Consider the following 14788-nt stretch of genomic DNA (forward strand, 5'->3'; position numbering starts at 1 on the left):
ATACATAAACTTGAAATAAACATAAATTTAAATTTTACCTTTTTAGGTATAAGAGCGGATCAAGAGACGCTCGTGCTGATAACGTATTATATATTATATGATATATAGGTGAGGATATATGTGTGTTTATGTATATATGTGTTTGTATGTATATATATGATAAGATTATATATATTTGTTTGAGAGAGAAGAGATGTAAGCGAGAGAAGGAAGAAGAGTGTTTGATTATTTCACTTGTGTGTAGAATAATTGTTACACCACATGAAGTGTCTATTTATAGATACAAGAAAAGAGTAAAATATTAGCAAGTCGGTAAAAGTGAAACTTATCCACAAGTGTAAGGCGGTGAAAATATGAGGATAATTATCCTCTTTAACAGTATCAAAATTCTGGGCATAAAAACGCGGGAGAAGAAATGGAAAATAAATATTTAGAAATATTCTCTTTGGTGGTTAAGCACATAAAGCTTAGATTTTCTCAGATTCTCTTAACAACTTCGTTGAATACATTTCTACATTACGTAGAACAAAAAAAGATCTGTAAAATATATATTCTAGTAAAATGTAGAACATAATGAAAAGTGTAGAATATATGTTTCATAAGTTGTATAACGATGAAGAATCTGTAGAATACATATTCTATAAGTATCATAGAATGAAGAAGAATATATAGAACATCATTTCTAGGTTTCATAGATTGTAGAAGAATATCTAGAAAACATATTCTAGAAAACCCTAGAATGTAGAATACATTTTCTATGTATTGTGGAAAATAATTTTTTAAAAATTAAAACTTTTCATAACTGATTTTCGAGAACTAATTTATTTTCTTATTTGGTATTTTCGAATTTTTTAAAAAATTAAACATTAAATTCGAATTTCTGCAGTTAATATAATTTTTAATTAAAGGGTAATTATGTCCAAAAGTGACAAAATTCCAAAAAACAATTGTTTGCAAAATGTGTCCTAAATTTACAACTCTCCCAAAAAAAGAGAAACATTTAGAATTTCGGACGTAATAGCAAATATAACCCAAACAACGAACACTATTAAGCCATGAGCTGATTATAATCTACATTTTTCTTTTGTAACGACTAATAATCAAAATCAAAAATAAATTGATATATAGAAGCATATGAATCTCTTATTATAGTTTAACCAAAAGAAAATGAATCCAATTACTTATTAAAGATTATTAAAGATGTGAGACCTATTAAAATTGAGTAATGTCGATGATGGTGACTGGTGAGTGTAAATTTGAGTAACATTTTAGGGATGGATATATATATATATTCACAGCTCGATTAACATGATTCTTGCAAGATTTTAGTTGTATTCTAACAACAGTCGTTTGGGTTTTGTTTGGTTAATTTCGTTTAGTGAAACTTAAAATTAACGAAACTCGAACTAAAGCCACTTCGACTCTGAGTAGGTTTTGTTGTTTTGCTATAGTTTTGGGTACGCTTGGTTTGTATCTTAATTTTTCATGTTTTCTATTTTTAAGTTTGATAGAGTTTTTTTCGGTTCGATTAAAAATGTCTACTCCTAACCGAAACTGATTTTCAATGTGTTTTTTTTCGGTCGTCCAAATGTGTTTATATTTAGAGTGATTAGTCAAAGCTTGACATTTTTTTTATAAGACATCACAAATTAAAAACATTTATAAAATAATAATAAGATTACAAACAAATACAGTGATGTCAACGAACATTATAGTATAATCTTGCTACAAAAATTAACATTACATTATAAAAATAATATGTTCTCTTCTCCTGCGTCGCATTCAATATAGATACAATCATACAACTATTACTTGAAAAATAAGATTATTGATGAAAAACCCACTCCTAATAATAAAATCATCAATGACTTTGGTAGGCACCGTCTTTCTGGTAGTATATAATTCGTTATATTAATTGTTCTCCGTACAACTTAAAATTAGATATATGTTTTAAAAACAACTATTTTAACGTATTAGCTGAATGGAGTATGTTATTTATTATTATAACTTGTTGGAATGGAGTTATTTGATGTAGCCGCATATTATGCATGGTTCATACATTTTTTTTTTTTTTCTTTTGCTAAAATGGTTCATACATCTTACATCGTAAAATACTAAACAATGGTTACAACTAAATTGAAAAAGAAAACACTAAATAAATAATGTACTTAGCGTGCATGACTATGTCAATGACGCAATTCTAAAAATTGTTGAGTAATGGTAAGTGGTAACTATATTATATATACATAATATACGTGTATACAAACGTACATTTTGTCTTGGCATAAGCAAATCAAATTATTTGACCCAACAGAAGAAATTATTGGATGTTTTTATCAAACACTAGATAAAGAAGGTTTGATATAATGGGCAATCTGGACAGTTTCTTAACTTCTTAAAAGAAGATTCCTCGTCAGATCTGAGACTTATGTTTTGGTGACTCGTCATAAAGTACAGCTTCAGTTGATGCACGTGACAACGTCTCAACGGTTGACAAGAACCAAATTTCTTAGATCAAAATTTTGGGTTTCCATTATTTCATGTCCCTTTTTTTTGGAAACTAATTAGGAACAACTACATATTTTGTTCCATTTGGTTAAAAATAACTAAATAATTTAATTTTATAAAATTAAAATTTTTTGTGTTTCCTGATTAATTAGCTACAATCAATTTAGGTTTTTAATTTAGGTTTTTGACATTTTAATATGAAAAGTGATTTTAATATGAAAAGCGATTTTCAACCTTAAAATTAGAGAATTATTTATCAGTTGTCATTTAGATATTTTTAACTGTAAATTTATTTTATTTAACGGTAAACAGAATTAGCATGAGTTTCTATAATTTTTGATAGTGTGTATAAATGAGTTTTACAAATTTGTGTAGCAAGTTCAAAAAGGACAATTCTTTCAAAAAAAAAAAGACAACAAATATGGATAGAACTAATACTGTTCAGAGTAATTTGGGTAGATAAACAATATTTTCTAGATGTTTTTATCAATTACGAAGTATTTCTGTAAAATAAAAAAATCTATAAGAACTTGTGAAAATTAAAATGTTTAATAATTATAAATATAAAAAATGATAGTTTTATTTCTTTTTCAAATAACCTGTTTTAAAACTTTTTTTCAACTAACTTCGTTTCTGACCATTTACTTATTCTCTCAATTCTCAAGCTCAACTAATCTAACTTATGATTTAACTGATTTTACCTTTTAGCTCTCCAGGATCCACGTGACTTACACTTTTCTCCCTCTACAACACACAAGACCCCCACGGCCCAAAGCCTACTGACACATTTTTAGCACGTGATCAGCCTCAATTTCAGTACATTAGAATAATGGCACTAACTAAAATCGCCGAATAACATTGTATAAATATGATGGTTTATTTTTTTTGGTAACATGTTAAAATTCATTACCGTTTTCAAGAAACATACAAGTTGCAAAAGCAAATTACAGGACCAAAAGACAAGAAAGCAAAGAAGCGAAAAGATTATAAATATTAGCTAAGCGATCCTAATTGCTGGAAATAAAGCTGGAGAAGGGAGGGAGAAGAGACAGATGGGAGGGAAAGGAGAGAAGGCGATCACGCAACACCCAATCAACAGCACGACGAATGACGATGACAGAGGAGGACTCATTCCTAAAGATGCGAGCGTTCCGCTCCTTCCAAATGAGGTAGATGCAGACTTGACAAATCAGCTTTGAAAGCGAACGCAGCTGAAAAGACAGACTGGAGAATGAAGTGGAGGGGGGTCCAACACAGCAAGCAGAGCAAGAGGCGACGAAGGAGGAGCAGGGAAAACACTTCCCACAAGTGTGACCAAATTCCTGCAGAGAACTCACATTCAAAAAAGAGGTGATCGTGTGATTCACTACCATTAGAGCAGAGAGAACATTGGGCAGCAACAGTCAGGCCCCAACTCCGAAGTCTATCCTTAGTTGGAAGACGCTTAAGCATTACCAACCAGACAATAAAGGAGCATCGAGGAATGCTCTCTCTGAACCAGATAAACTTACTCCAAGATACAGTTGGAGATTGCAAGCGTTGCTGCCAAGTTGATTTTGAGGAGAAGGTTGGAGTATAAGCTCCTACGGCATTCCGACAAAGATACACATCCCGACCTCTAGAGTCACATGGAGGAGAGAGAGATGTGAGCATAACCTGGAAAGACTGCGCCTGCGGAGATCTAGCAGCTGGGATAAAGCATTCCCCTGATCTAGCAGCTGGGATAAAACATTTATAACCACTCGAGCATCGCGTCTGAGACGCAGCTGGCGAGGCCCCGATTCACCAAGGAAATCAATCAACGGGCCCAGATCATTCCAGTGGTCAAACCAAAAAGATGCAGATTCACCATTGCCAATCTCGCATCTTAAGAAACCCCGGATCAAATGTTTAAGTTGGAGCATGCTTCTGACCGTGATAGAGAACCTACTGGCATCATTTGTTTGCCAGAAGTCTTTCCTTAAGAAGATGTGCGCCTGCAACCAAGCAACCCAGAGAGATCCCGAAGAGGAGAAAAGATTTCAGATCTGTTTCAACCTGAATACTAACTCAAAGTCTGCAAGAAGGCGAATACCCAATCCTCCTTCAGCTTTCGGTTTGCAAACCTCACGCCATGCGACCCTAGCTCCCACAGTTGAAGCAGTCTTGTTCTTCCACAGGAAAGCAGAACATAAAGAATCGACTTTGGCATAGAAACTCTTAGGTAAAGCAAAAACAGAGCTCCAGAAATTTACCAATCCGTAGATGACTGAGGATATGAGCCTGATTTTACCCGCGAATGATAATAGCTTGACAGTCCAAGAATGCAGTTTACTTGTGATTCGCTCCAAGAAAGGTTGGAGAGTCGCAAGGGAAATATGCTGAGGGTTGAGAGGTTAACCCAGATAACGAGTGGGGAAGGTGCCAATTTTAATGCCCGAGTAAGCACTTAAATCCGCAGCTTCAGCATCCCCATAGCCTCCAAAGAAAATTTCTGTTTTGTCCACATTCATGTCAAGCCCACAAATTTCCTTAAACTCTAGCATGACCTGCTTGATGCCATCAAGCGAGTGTTTAGATCCATCCGAGAACACTAATAGGTCATCAGCAAACAGGAGATGAGTAATACGAGGGTTTTCACACTGAGGGTGGAGTCTCACCAAGTCATTATCGACTGCATTCTCAAGCAGCTTGGATAAGACCTCCATCACCATGATGAATAAGTATGGTGACATCGCATCTCCCTGACGCAGTCCCTTCTTGCCTGGAAAAAAACTCTGCAAGCTCCCCATTAATGGCAACAGAAAATCGAGGAGAAGAGATACACTCTTTGATCCAGGTTCTAAATGAAGGCGGAAAACCCTGAGCTTCCAGGACCTTGAGAATGAAATCCCAGCAGACCGTGTCAAAATCCTTGCGTAAGTACACCTTCAGCATACAGCTGTTGGGGCATGAGCTTTTCTGATAGTTACGGATCAACTCCGAGACAAGCAAGACATTTTCTCCCAGACTCCTTCCTTTCAAAAAAGCCGCCTGGTTTGAGCTTATGCAATCATCGAGAACAGGTTTTAATCGATTTGCAATGAGCTTGGCAATAACTTTGTAAGTAGTGTTGCAGCAACTAATTGGCCTGTACTCACTTAGCTTGCATCCCTCTGGGTTCTTAGGAATGAGGGAGATAGCTGTGTTGTTGATATCTCTCAGTAGTCTGCGGTTGCGGAAGAATTCAGATACAGAAGCGATCACATCTTTACCAACTGTAGCCCAAGAAGCCCTAAAGAACTCAACGAAGTAGCCATCAGGACCAGGACTTTTACTCAATGGCAAAGCGAAAAGGGTATCTCTAATTTCCTCAGCGGTAGTAACCTTCTGCAAGTTGAGGACCTGACTGTCTGAACACCTGAATGGAAGGAGAGCCTGCAACTGCGTAACTGTTACTGGAGACTCAGACAAGTCGGTATTACCCAGAATACCCTGGAAGTACTCTGCAGAATGTGACTTTATGTCCATAGCGGAAGTGAGCATCCTATCACTGTTGTCTTTAAGGAAATGAATATGGTTCCTGGTTACTCTCTGCGCAACAATTCGGTGAAAAAATGCTGTGTTCCGATCCCCCAAATCTAGCCATTTTACACGCGATCTCTGGTAAAAGTACTTCTCCTCCGCCGTTTTGAGTGTTTTCCACTTTTCCCTTTCTGCATGCTCCTCCCTTGCAACATCCGCAGACGGACTAGTAAGAAGCTGTCGTTGAAGAGCAGCCAATTTTTTGGATTGCTCCTTGACCCGAGCTGTGATACCACTGTAATACCTCTTATTCAAATTCCGCAGCACTGGCTTAAGACCTTTTAGAGCTCTGACTAGCTTGAACTGATCAGAACCAACAAAGTTATCACAATTCCAAGCTTGTCTCACTTACTCCTCATATAACGGGTGATCGATAACGTGTTGAAAAAATTTAAAAGGTTTGCGAGTTTGCCTTTGAAGAGAGGGAACCCGAAAGAGGCAAACGGCGTGATCTGACTGATCAGGATCCAAGAAATCCGAATAAGAATCTGGAAAAGCATTCGACCATGCTTGATTGATAAGAGCATGGTCAATTTTCTTCGATATGGGATTGCCATCTTGGTTGTTCCACCAAGAGAAGGTGAGTCCCTTGGATTGTGCTTCAAATAGGTCAGCTCCTTGAAGCGCAAGATTGAAATCCTCCATACCTGAGATGTCCACATCGTCAACTAAGTGACTCGAGTGCTGAGTGTGTCTTAAGATCTGGTTGAAGTCTCCAACAACTGCCCATGGACATCTTGAGACAGGCGTAGTATCGTTTAGGTGAACCAACTCTTCCCATAACTGAACTCTGGACTCCACCTGACTGAAACCGTAAACGAAGGTAACTGTAATACTAGTATTATCCGCAGGGATGAAAAAACCACAAGTCATTGCCTGAGCAGATACTTGGTAAAAAACCACCGAAACCGATGGATCCCAGACGACAACTAATCTTGCCGTTTCATGATGATCAAAATTCCCCAAAAAGTTCCAACCTACTGGAATTGCCCTGCTAATTCTCCCAGCATTTATTCGATTAATATGCGTTTCAGTGAACGCTCCAAAAAGTGGCCTATGGATATTAATCCAATCATTGGTCATAGTGTGGCATCTTGCATTGTTAAGCCCTCTAATATTCCACGTAAAAAACATGATGGTATTGATTAGTGTTTTTTTTGTGGCCTTACGGCCACTCTTCTTGTAGGAAACCAAGAAGAACGGAGCCTCATCACTCTCACCATTCGAGCCAAAAGCTGCATCCTGCTGCAAAGCATCCTGATCCCCAATCACAGGTGCAACCTTATCAATAGAAAGAACCCTCTTCTGTCCTTTCCCTCCATTGGGTTCTATCCGAGTCTTGACATTATTGCCCTGTTCGAACTTTGGACAAACAACATCATCTCTCAGCTCCTTCGAAGGATGCACTAAATTCTTAGTGACAGAGCATCCAGTTTCCACATCAATCAGATTCTTCGGAGCATCCTCCTTAGATTTTCCAACCTCCACAACCTTCGCCTGAGCTAAAGCTGGGTCGTTAACCTCTGGCGGGTCGCAGCCTTTGGTTGGAATTTCACCATCTTCTAAGGTCATAAGAGAATCACCATTTCTGATCGATTTAGCTCTTCTAGCTCTCGACCTTCCTGGACGGGATCTTCTCTTTCTCGGAGTAACAGGAGGAGGGGAGGGTGTGCACTTTTGTCTTCCAGACGCATGGAGATAACTGTTAGTAGGGCACTTCCTAGAATCATGCCCAAAATTTCCGCATTCAAAACATTTCTGTGGCAGCCAGGGATATGAGATCGAAATCAGAGCTTCACGACCATTTGAAAAACCAGAAATCACTCTTGAGGGAAGATCACTAAGGAGATTGACCCTGATGTACACTTTGGCGACTTCGAGTGTCTCCTTACGCTCTGTTTCCGGGGACAGTGCAACTGGAGTTCCAACCGCGGTAGCTAGTCGGCTGAGACTTTCTTTGTTAAAGAGCAAATAAGGGACATCCCGAAATTCAACTGGGACCACCGCAGAAGTGAGAGGCGGTTCTTCCGGATTGAATTCAGGTGACCAGGGAGCGACGAACATCGGAAAACCAGCGATGCTCCAAAGATTCCTGCTCAAGATAAACTCCTTGGTTCTGGTGTTACAGACACGAAGGAGAAAAGTACCTGAGCTGATGTGGTGGACTATGATTCTCGGACCAGTACGAGCCCAGATAACATTAACAACTCCAATTACATGTCCCATACTCGGAGAATCCCCGTGGAAACGAGCAAAGATAAAGTCTTTGAACTCTTCCTTTGCGGCTTCAATATTTTCATCTGGAATCATCACGAACGGGCTCCTAAAACGTGTTGGGTTGGTGTTCCAGTTGCCTCGAGATGACGGGGGTCTTGGAGAAGGCTCGAGTAAATTTGAGGCGGCTTCGGAGCTTCGATTTTGGCAGGGTCTTTCGGAGGAGAGGAAATGTCTGAACTTGTGCCGGAGGATGAACCTTCCACGGCAACAGGAATGGGGAGCGAGGTTACCTCAGCGGGCATACTACCAGGAGAGGTTGGAAGTAGATCTGGATGCAGCACTTTTCCCAATGCAGCACCGACAACGGGATCTGAGCTGGGACATTCGCACAGAGGAGGGGCGGAGTCAACCAGGCCAGAGGAGAGCCTGTCACCGAGGGGGCCTCATCGGAGGGTGGAGCTTCGATCTGAAGCAACTCGGAGATGGATTGTTGATTTCTCTTCACCGCTGCAGCAATGGATGAGATTGTCGCAGCACGAGCAAACTTGGAGGTACCCACGGCTTTGGGCCGCGCCTTTTTCTTCTTTCGGAGCATCAGAGGACTCAGAGACGCCGGCGGCCGACCAGCCGGCGAAGAGAAAGAAAGAAAATGGGGTTTGAAAAATCGCCCTAAAATCGCTTTGGGTCCACTAAAACCTTAGTATAATATTTCTTTGACAAACAAAGAAAAAATCATCAAAGGTCAATATGGTGGTTTATTCACCGAGCATATTAACCGTATCAATCTCGCATATCTTTTTGGAAATATATTGTTAGTTGAACTGATAAAAACACTATTAAAATATATATATTTTTTTAAAACATGCACGATAAAATAAAATACCATTGTTTTTATGATAGTTTGAGCTTTTTATCGGTAAACTCAACTTTTTTTTAACTTCCATTGGTAAGCTCATTATCTTCAGTTCTACTTCTAAATATATTTATATTTGCTTCTTAGAAAAAGAAAAACGACTTAGTTACCTCAAATCATCTAAAAAAGTTAGTGGGGACTGGGGAAAACATCGCGAACGTTGTAAAGCAAGGATTATGTGCCGAGAAAGACAAAAGTGAACACAGAAAGAAAAAGGCCAGTTCTTTTGTTGCCTTTTCAAGTATAAGGGGCCCATCTAAGGCCCAACTAACAAGTGGACGTGTCATATATCATTTCAACACGTGTCGTCTACACTCTTTTAGCCTCTTTTGACTCATTGCCACGTGCATGTTAACGGACTCATGAATAACAACCAACGTCCTACCGTTATGTTTTTTTTTTTTTTTTTGTCAGCAGATAAGATAAAAAAACACAGTTTTGTAAGAAAAGAAAATGTTGTGGAGCCTTTGACCGTTGATATGATGAATTTGACGGCTGATTTGTGGCTTCCTCGTTATTTTTTTTGTCTTTTTTCATATTTGTGATATGCCAAGGATTATTTTTTAAAAGAAAAAATCAAATGTAACAAGTGAGTAAAAATAAGACCAGCTATATTTTCTTAACTGATAAGACCAGTCTATCCTTTCCTGCATTTAACAAAGAGAGAAAAATAAATGTAGTGCATTTAATATATCGATTCCCAGAGATCTTACGTATCCATATTGAGAAAGAAAACTGATTTCATTAGTCGTGTTAGCATCTTTAGCCTTTAGGTACGTAAATTAAGTTCTAACGCACACATGTTTTCAAAAGTTAACTTCAAAGTTCAAAAATTGATTACAACAAGGACTTTTTTTTTGTGCTAAATTACAACAAGGATTCCACGCCATATCAATCATCTGAAATTTGTGTTTTCTGTTACACATACGATCATAATTATCAAGAAATAGAATGTATGTACATCAAATAAGGGTGAATGGGGTAAAAATTACATAAAAATGGAGACAACTTAGATAAACGACGATTTAGATAGAAATGTGTTAACTAACTTAATTATTGGTAGATAAAAATAAAAATTCAATTGAGACGAAAATAAAACTAGACTTCTACTACCATTCTTAATTCGTTCTAAAATGTTATTTCCTATTCATAAAAGTTGAGTCATTTGGTGCTAAATGCTAATACACTAATATAAAACTAAGATCTTCAGACTTTCAAACAAACTGAATAAACATAAACAAACCACCATAAAAATTTGTATGCTTGTTACCAAAATAATTAAATAAAATTTGTATGCATGATACGAAGGTCGATTCCTACTATGAAAAATCTTTTAAATTATTAATTAACAACCGGACCCAAATCATTTTCACCAAAGAAAATAAAGTTGTTTATTGAATTTTCCTTTTTTATAAATGAGTATGACTAGTCACAGACTCATCACTTACTTACTTTACATTAAAACTAAACTAAACAACAAGAAAAACAAAACGCGTGATAACCTTGTTAAACACGTCTCTCTCGAGTCTTATAGACTTATTTTATTTATATAAGAGAGTCTATAAAAACCAAAACCGCTCCGCTTTCTTCTTCCCCCCCCCCCTTTCTCCTCTTCCTCCTACATTCTCGACTCTCTTTAAATTAGGGTTTTCACAATTTGAAAAAAAAAAAGTCCACAAATCTTTAAACATTTTTTGCCTTCTCTGGGTTTCAGTTTCTTCGATCAAAGGAAACAAAAATCCTCATCCTTCTGAAGTTTTTTTCCCCTACCTTTGGAGCTCGTTTGAATCAGGTTTGAACTAATATTTCCACGTTCTTGTTTTTCTTTTTTGTTTACTTGAATTATCTTGGTGCTGTTTCTAGATCGCTTAATTGTTTTATAGAAATTTTGGATCTATTAGCTTAGTTTTTTTCTTCTAAAACCTAGAATTTTGTTTTTTGCTGTTTTTCTTAGCATTTTTCTCTATCTTCATAGAATATTTCTCACTCTGTATTTTTATATCCGTTTCTGTTTCCTCGTACATTACAATATTGGTTTCTGCAAAAAAAAAAAAAAAGAATTCATAGTTTACATACCTTGAAAAAAAAAACTCGTCGTGTTTGGAAATAAAACGCACGCAATTTTGTCCGTACACCTAGAACTCTGCGCCTCAAAATTTCCAAATTTATTATACAAATTAAACGCTCCATAAAAACAAATTCACCTTATTTTATTTTTTTCTTTAAATCTGAAAATAATTTACAACGTAACTCTTAAAATTCTGCATAATTGGAGACTGATTTGACATGTTTAAACTAAATTTTATACTTTATCTATTTAGATATACGCGTGACTTGTCGAGTACACGAGTGATGTTTTAAGAAGTTTGTCGGTGTTCGGTTTTAAAAGTTTGACCTACCATATAATTTTTTTGGTATAAAGATGTTGATGTTTCCTCTGTATATATATAATAAACACGAAGGTTACGACAAAATAAAACAAGAAGATTTGATTGTTACTCATACTTTTATGAAAAAAAACTGGAATTCCATTTTTTGTAACAAATGTAATTTTATGAAAACGATTTGATTGTTACTCATACTTTTATGGAAAACAAAAAAGAAATGTTCATTTGTTTTTTTATGTAATGTCCTACTTTTTATTTTTATTTTATTCAAATCTCTAAAGAAAAGCATATTCAAAAAAAAAACTTTGTAGTATGAATGACTTCGTTTTCTTGTGTGCGATTGATTAAACAGGTATCAAGGTTAAATCTGAAAGTATATCAAAGAAGACGAGGATGAATAGCTGGAGATGATGATTTGGTACTTCAAAATATAATCAAGAATCAGAATCTTATTAAAAAAAGTTCAAACCTATTCTGAATTCTGTTTTTTTTTTTTTTCTTTTTGTTTATCTTTAGTTTTCAGTATACTTTCACCAAGAAGCAGTGACAAGAAAACAATGAAGAGGTGGTTTTTCGTAGATAAACGAGTTGGATAAAAGTGTTTTTTTAAAAAAAAAAATAAAGAAAGCCAAAAAGAGAATTTTGTTTTTTTCATCGAAGCATATATATAAAGTCATGGAGTTAAACCCAAAACACACATCCTCTGTTCTGAAAGATCCTACACCACCAATCAACAAATCAAGACACGGCGTATCCTCAAAAATGGTATCTAATTCTGGTAGATTGATGATGAATCCATGGAAGAAACCTGCAAAACTCGATGATGTTAAATCCAATGGTTGGTTAGATGCAATGATTTCATCTTCTCCACCGCGCAAGAAGCTAGTTAAAGATTTTAACGTCGAAGTTGCTCCAGAAGATGACCTTGCTCAACGTGCTTGGATGGTACGTAACTAGTAAGAATGTATTATATTTCTAACGTGTTTCCCGATTTCTTATCCTCCTCACCAATATATTCTTGAATCCGAAACAGCTCAAGTATCCGTCCGCGATTAGCTCTTTTGCGCATATCGCAGCTCAAGCAAAAAACAAGAAGATAGCTGTGTTTCTTGACTATGACGGTACTCTTTCTCCAATAGTTGATGATCCTGATCGTGCCATTATGTCCGACGCAGTAAAAAAACCTAATATTCTTTCGTTAATTACTCTGTTCTGTTCTATTTTTTTTTGTCATCAACAATATGCTCAAAAGGTTACTTTTTGGTGTCTCAGATGCGTTCTGCAGTTAAAGATGTCGCGAGTTGCTTCCCAACCGCGATAATTAGCGGTAGAAGCCGTGACAAGGTAATATTTCTAAACCGTAAACCCTAAAGCATAAGCCGTAAAAACTAATAAAGTTTTTGGTTATATGTAGGTTTATCAGTTGGTAGGATTAACAGAACTTTATTACGCGGGTAGTCATGGAATGGATATAATGACTTCTTTTAATGATCCGAATTGTTTCAAATCGACTGACCAACAGGTAAAAAATAAATGATTTCATTTTTTTTTTGCTAAATGATGATCAATGAAGTCAAACTGTGTTTTAGTTTTGAACACATTTAATTTGTGTGGATTTATTAGGGAAAGGAAGTGAATCTGTTTCAGCCCGCTAGAGAATTCATACCGATAATCGACGAGGTTTTTAGAACCCTTGTTGAGAAAATGAAAGATATTAAAGGTGCAAAAGTAGAGAATCACAAGTTCTGTGCATCTGTACATTACCGTAACGTTGATGAGAAGGTAAACAAAAAAAAAAAACTATTGAGTTTTGCTCAACACTTTGATGGATTTGAAACTGTTTGTGTTTCTCTAGGATTGGTCAATCATTGCTCAACGCGTTCATGACCACTTGAAACAATACCCTCGTTTGCGTCTCACTCATGGGAGGAAGGTATGCTTAGCTTATAGATTATATACTTGAGAATATCATGTTTACAGTTGAAAATTTGACTCTTATTTAATAATTAACCATAAAATCATTTCTTGGTATTTTAGGTTTTAGAGGTTCGTCCTGTGATAGACTGGAACAAAGGAAGAGCGGTCGAGTTTCTATTAGAATCTCTCGGTATACAATTTTAATCTCATTTTGTTTTCTCCTTGAAAAAACCAATAATTGTTTTACTAATTCGTAGTTTGATCAAAACTTGTTAGGGTTAAGCAACAAAGACGAATTGCTTCCTATTTACATTGGAGATGACACAACTGATGAAGATGCATTCAAGGTAACTAATGTTTCCAATTATAGTTCCATATTAACAAAATTTAATTACAGTTTATGAATTGTTTAATGGAAACAACCCAATGATAAACATAATGAATCTTGTAGGTACTTCGAGATGGGAACCGAGGTTTCGGCATCTTGGTATCGTCTATACCAAAAGAAAGCAATGCGTTTTACTCTCTTAGAGATCCATCTGAGGTAAAAACTAAAATAAAAAAAACATTTAACAATTTTTCTTGAAATGGGTTTAATATATAAGGCATATGCTACATGATGTGATATATATTTTTGTTTGTAATGTATTGTTTGTGTTAACTTGTGGTTTTCAGGTGAAGAAATTTCTAAAGACTTTGGTGAAATGGGCAAAGTTGGAGAAGATTTCTACTGGTTTTTGATTGTTATAGTGGAAACCTGATTGAAAGCTTTTTTACCTTTTGTTTTTATTTAGAGAACAATCACTAGAATGACCTTACAAATATGCCTGTTTGCAAAAGTAACCTAGGTCCCTTACATTTTTGCTACATTAACCTTAGAGTGAATTACATAAAAAGACACATTCTACACTTACTCTTACACAAAAAGACATTTTCTACTATTGAGGCACTTATTCTACTGTTCATTTAATATAAATCCAATATTACCCTTCTCTCATTATATCAATTTTTTTCTATATCAATTTCTCTTCCCTCTTTCTCTTGTCTTCATCATCGACACCTCTTCACTTTTTTTTTCTTTTGATTTTTGAGTTCAATAAAATCAGAAATATATTAATTTTTATATTACTCAGGTTTGATAATTATGGGTTTGTAAGAAATTGGTTGGTGTGTTTGAATTTAGGCAAGAAATAATAAGAAATGAGGAAGATGATAAATGAGACAATTTAAGACTCAATTTCAGTGATAGAGATAAACGACATTAAGATACTCAGTCAAAATCTCATGGAAAAAATTATTTAGT

General features: G+C 36.0%; 2 protein-coding genes across 2 annotated transcripts; one reads left to right on the plus strand and one right to left on the minus strand.

Annotated features, from left to right (window-relative positions):
* Positions 1 to 4883: 4883 nt before the first annotated feature.
* LOC112085166 lies at positions 4884 to 8361 on the minus strand. Its single transcript, XM_024154201.1, has 3 exons — positions 6481 to 8361; positions 5349 to 6354; positions 4884 to 5251 (listed from the first exon to the last, which is right to left on the minus strand). Exons 1-3 carry the CDS (start codon positions 8359 to 8361, stop codon positions 4884 to 4886), a joined length of 3255 nt encoding a protein of 1084 aa, XP_024009969.1.
* A 2460-nt stretch (positions 8362 to 10821) lies between these two features.
* LOC18014281 (probable trehalose-phosphate phosphatase F) lies at positions 10822 to 14293 on the plus strand. Its single transcript, XM_006396696.2, has 12 exons — positions 10822 to 10973; positions 11921 to 11986; positions 12085 to 12513; positions 12602 to 12742; positions 12841 to 12912; positions 12983 to 13090; positions 13192 to 13350; positions 13424 to 13501; positions 13606 to 13675; positions 13762 to 13832; positions 13937 to 14029; positions 14161 to 14293. The coding sequence occupies exons 3-12, from the start codon at positions 12244 to 12246 to the stop codon at positions 14224 to 14226; spliced, it is 1128 nt and encodes a 375-aa protein (XP_006396759.1). The 5' UTR covers positions 10822 to 10973; positions 11921 to 11986; positions 12085 to 12243; the 3' UTR covers positions 14227 to 14293.
* The last annotated feature ends 495 nt before the right edge of the window (positions 14294 to 14788 follow it).

Source organism: Eutrema salsugineum, unplaced genomic scaffold (assembly GCF_000478725.1).
Source record: "Eutrema salsugineum unplaced genomic scaffold, Eutsalg1_0 scaffold_3, whole genome shotgun sequence".
NCBI classification, from domain to species: domain Eukaryota; kingdom Viridiplantae; phylum Streptophyta; class Magnoliopsida; order Brassicales; family Brassicaceae; genus Eutrema; species Eutrema salsugineum.

Excerpts from the sequence above, each read along its gene's own strand:
- LOC112085166 (XM_024154201.1), bottom strand. The coding sequence starts at position 8,361 with ATGATTCCAGATGAAAATATTGAAGCCGCAAAGGAAGAGTTCAAAGAC. Across the intron at positions 6,355-6,480 it reads ACGCCGTTTGCCTCTTTCGG|TTCAAGCTAGTCAGAGCTCT; the intron begins GTTCCCTCTCTT and ends GGTTCTGATCAG. Across the intron at positions 5,252-5,348 it reads CAAGGTCCTGGAAGCTCAGG|GCAAGAAGGGACTGCGTCAG; the intron begins GTTTTCCGCCTT and ends GTTTTTTTCCAG.
- LOC18014281 (XM_006396696.2), top strand. The coding sequence starts at position 12,244 with ATGGAGTTAAACCCAAAACACACATCCTCTGTTCTGAAAGATCCTACA. Across the intron at positions 13,676-13,761 it reads GTTTCTATTAGAATCTCTCG|GGTTAAGCAACAAAGACGAA; the intron begins GTATACAATTTT and ends AAAACTTGTTAG. Across the intron at positions 14,030-14,160 it reads CTCTTAGAGATCCATCTGAG|GTGAAGAAATTTCTAAAGAC; the intron begins GTAAAAACTAAA and ends TGTGGTTTTCAG.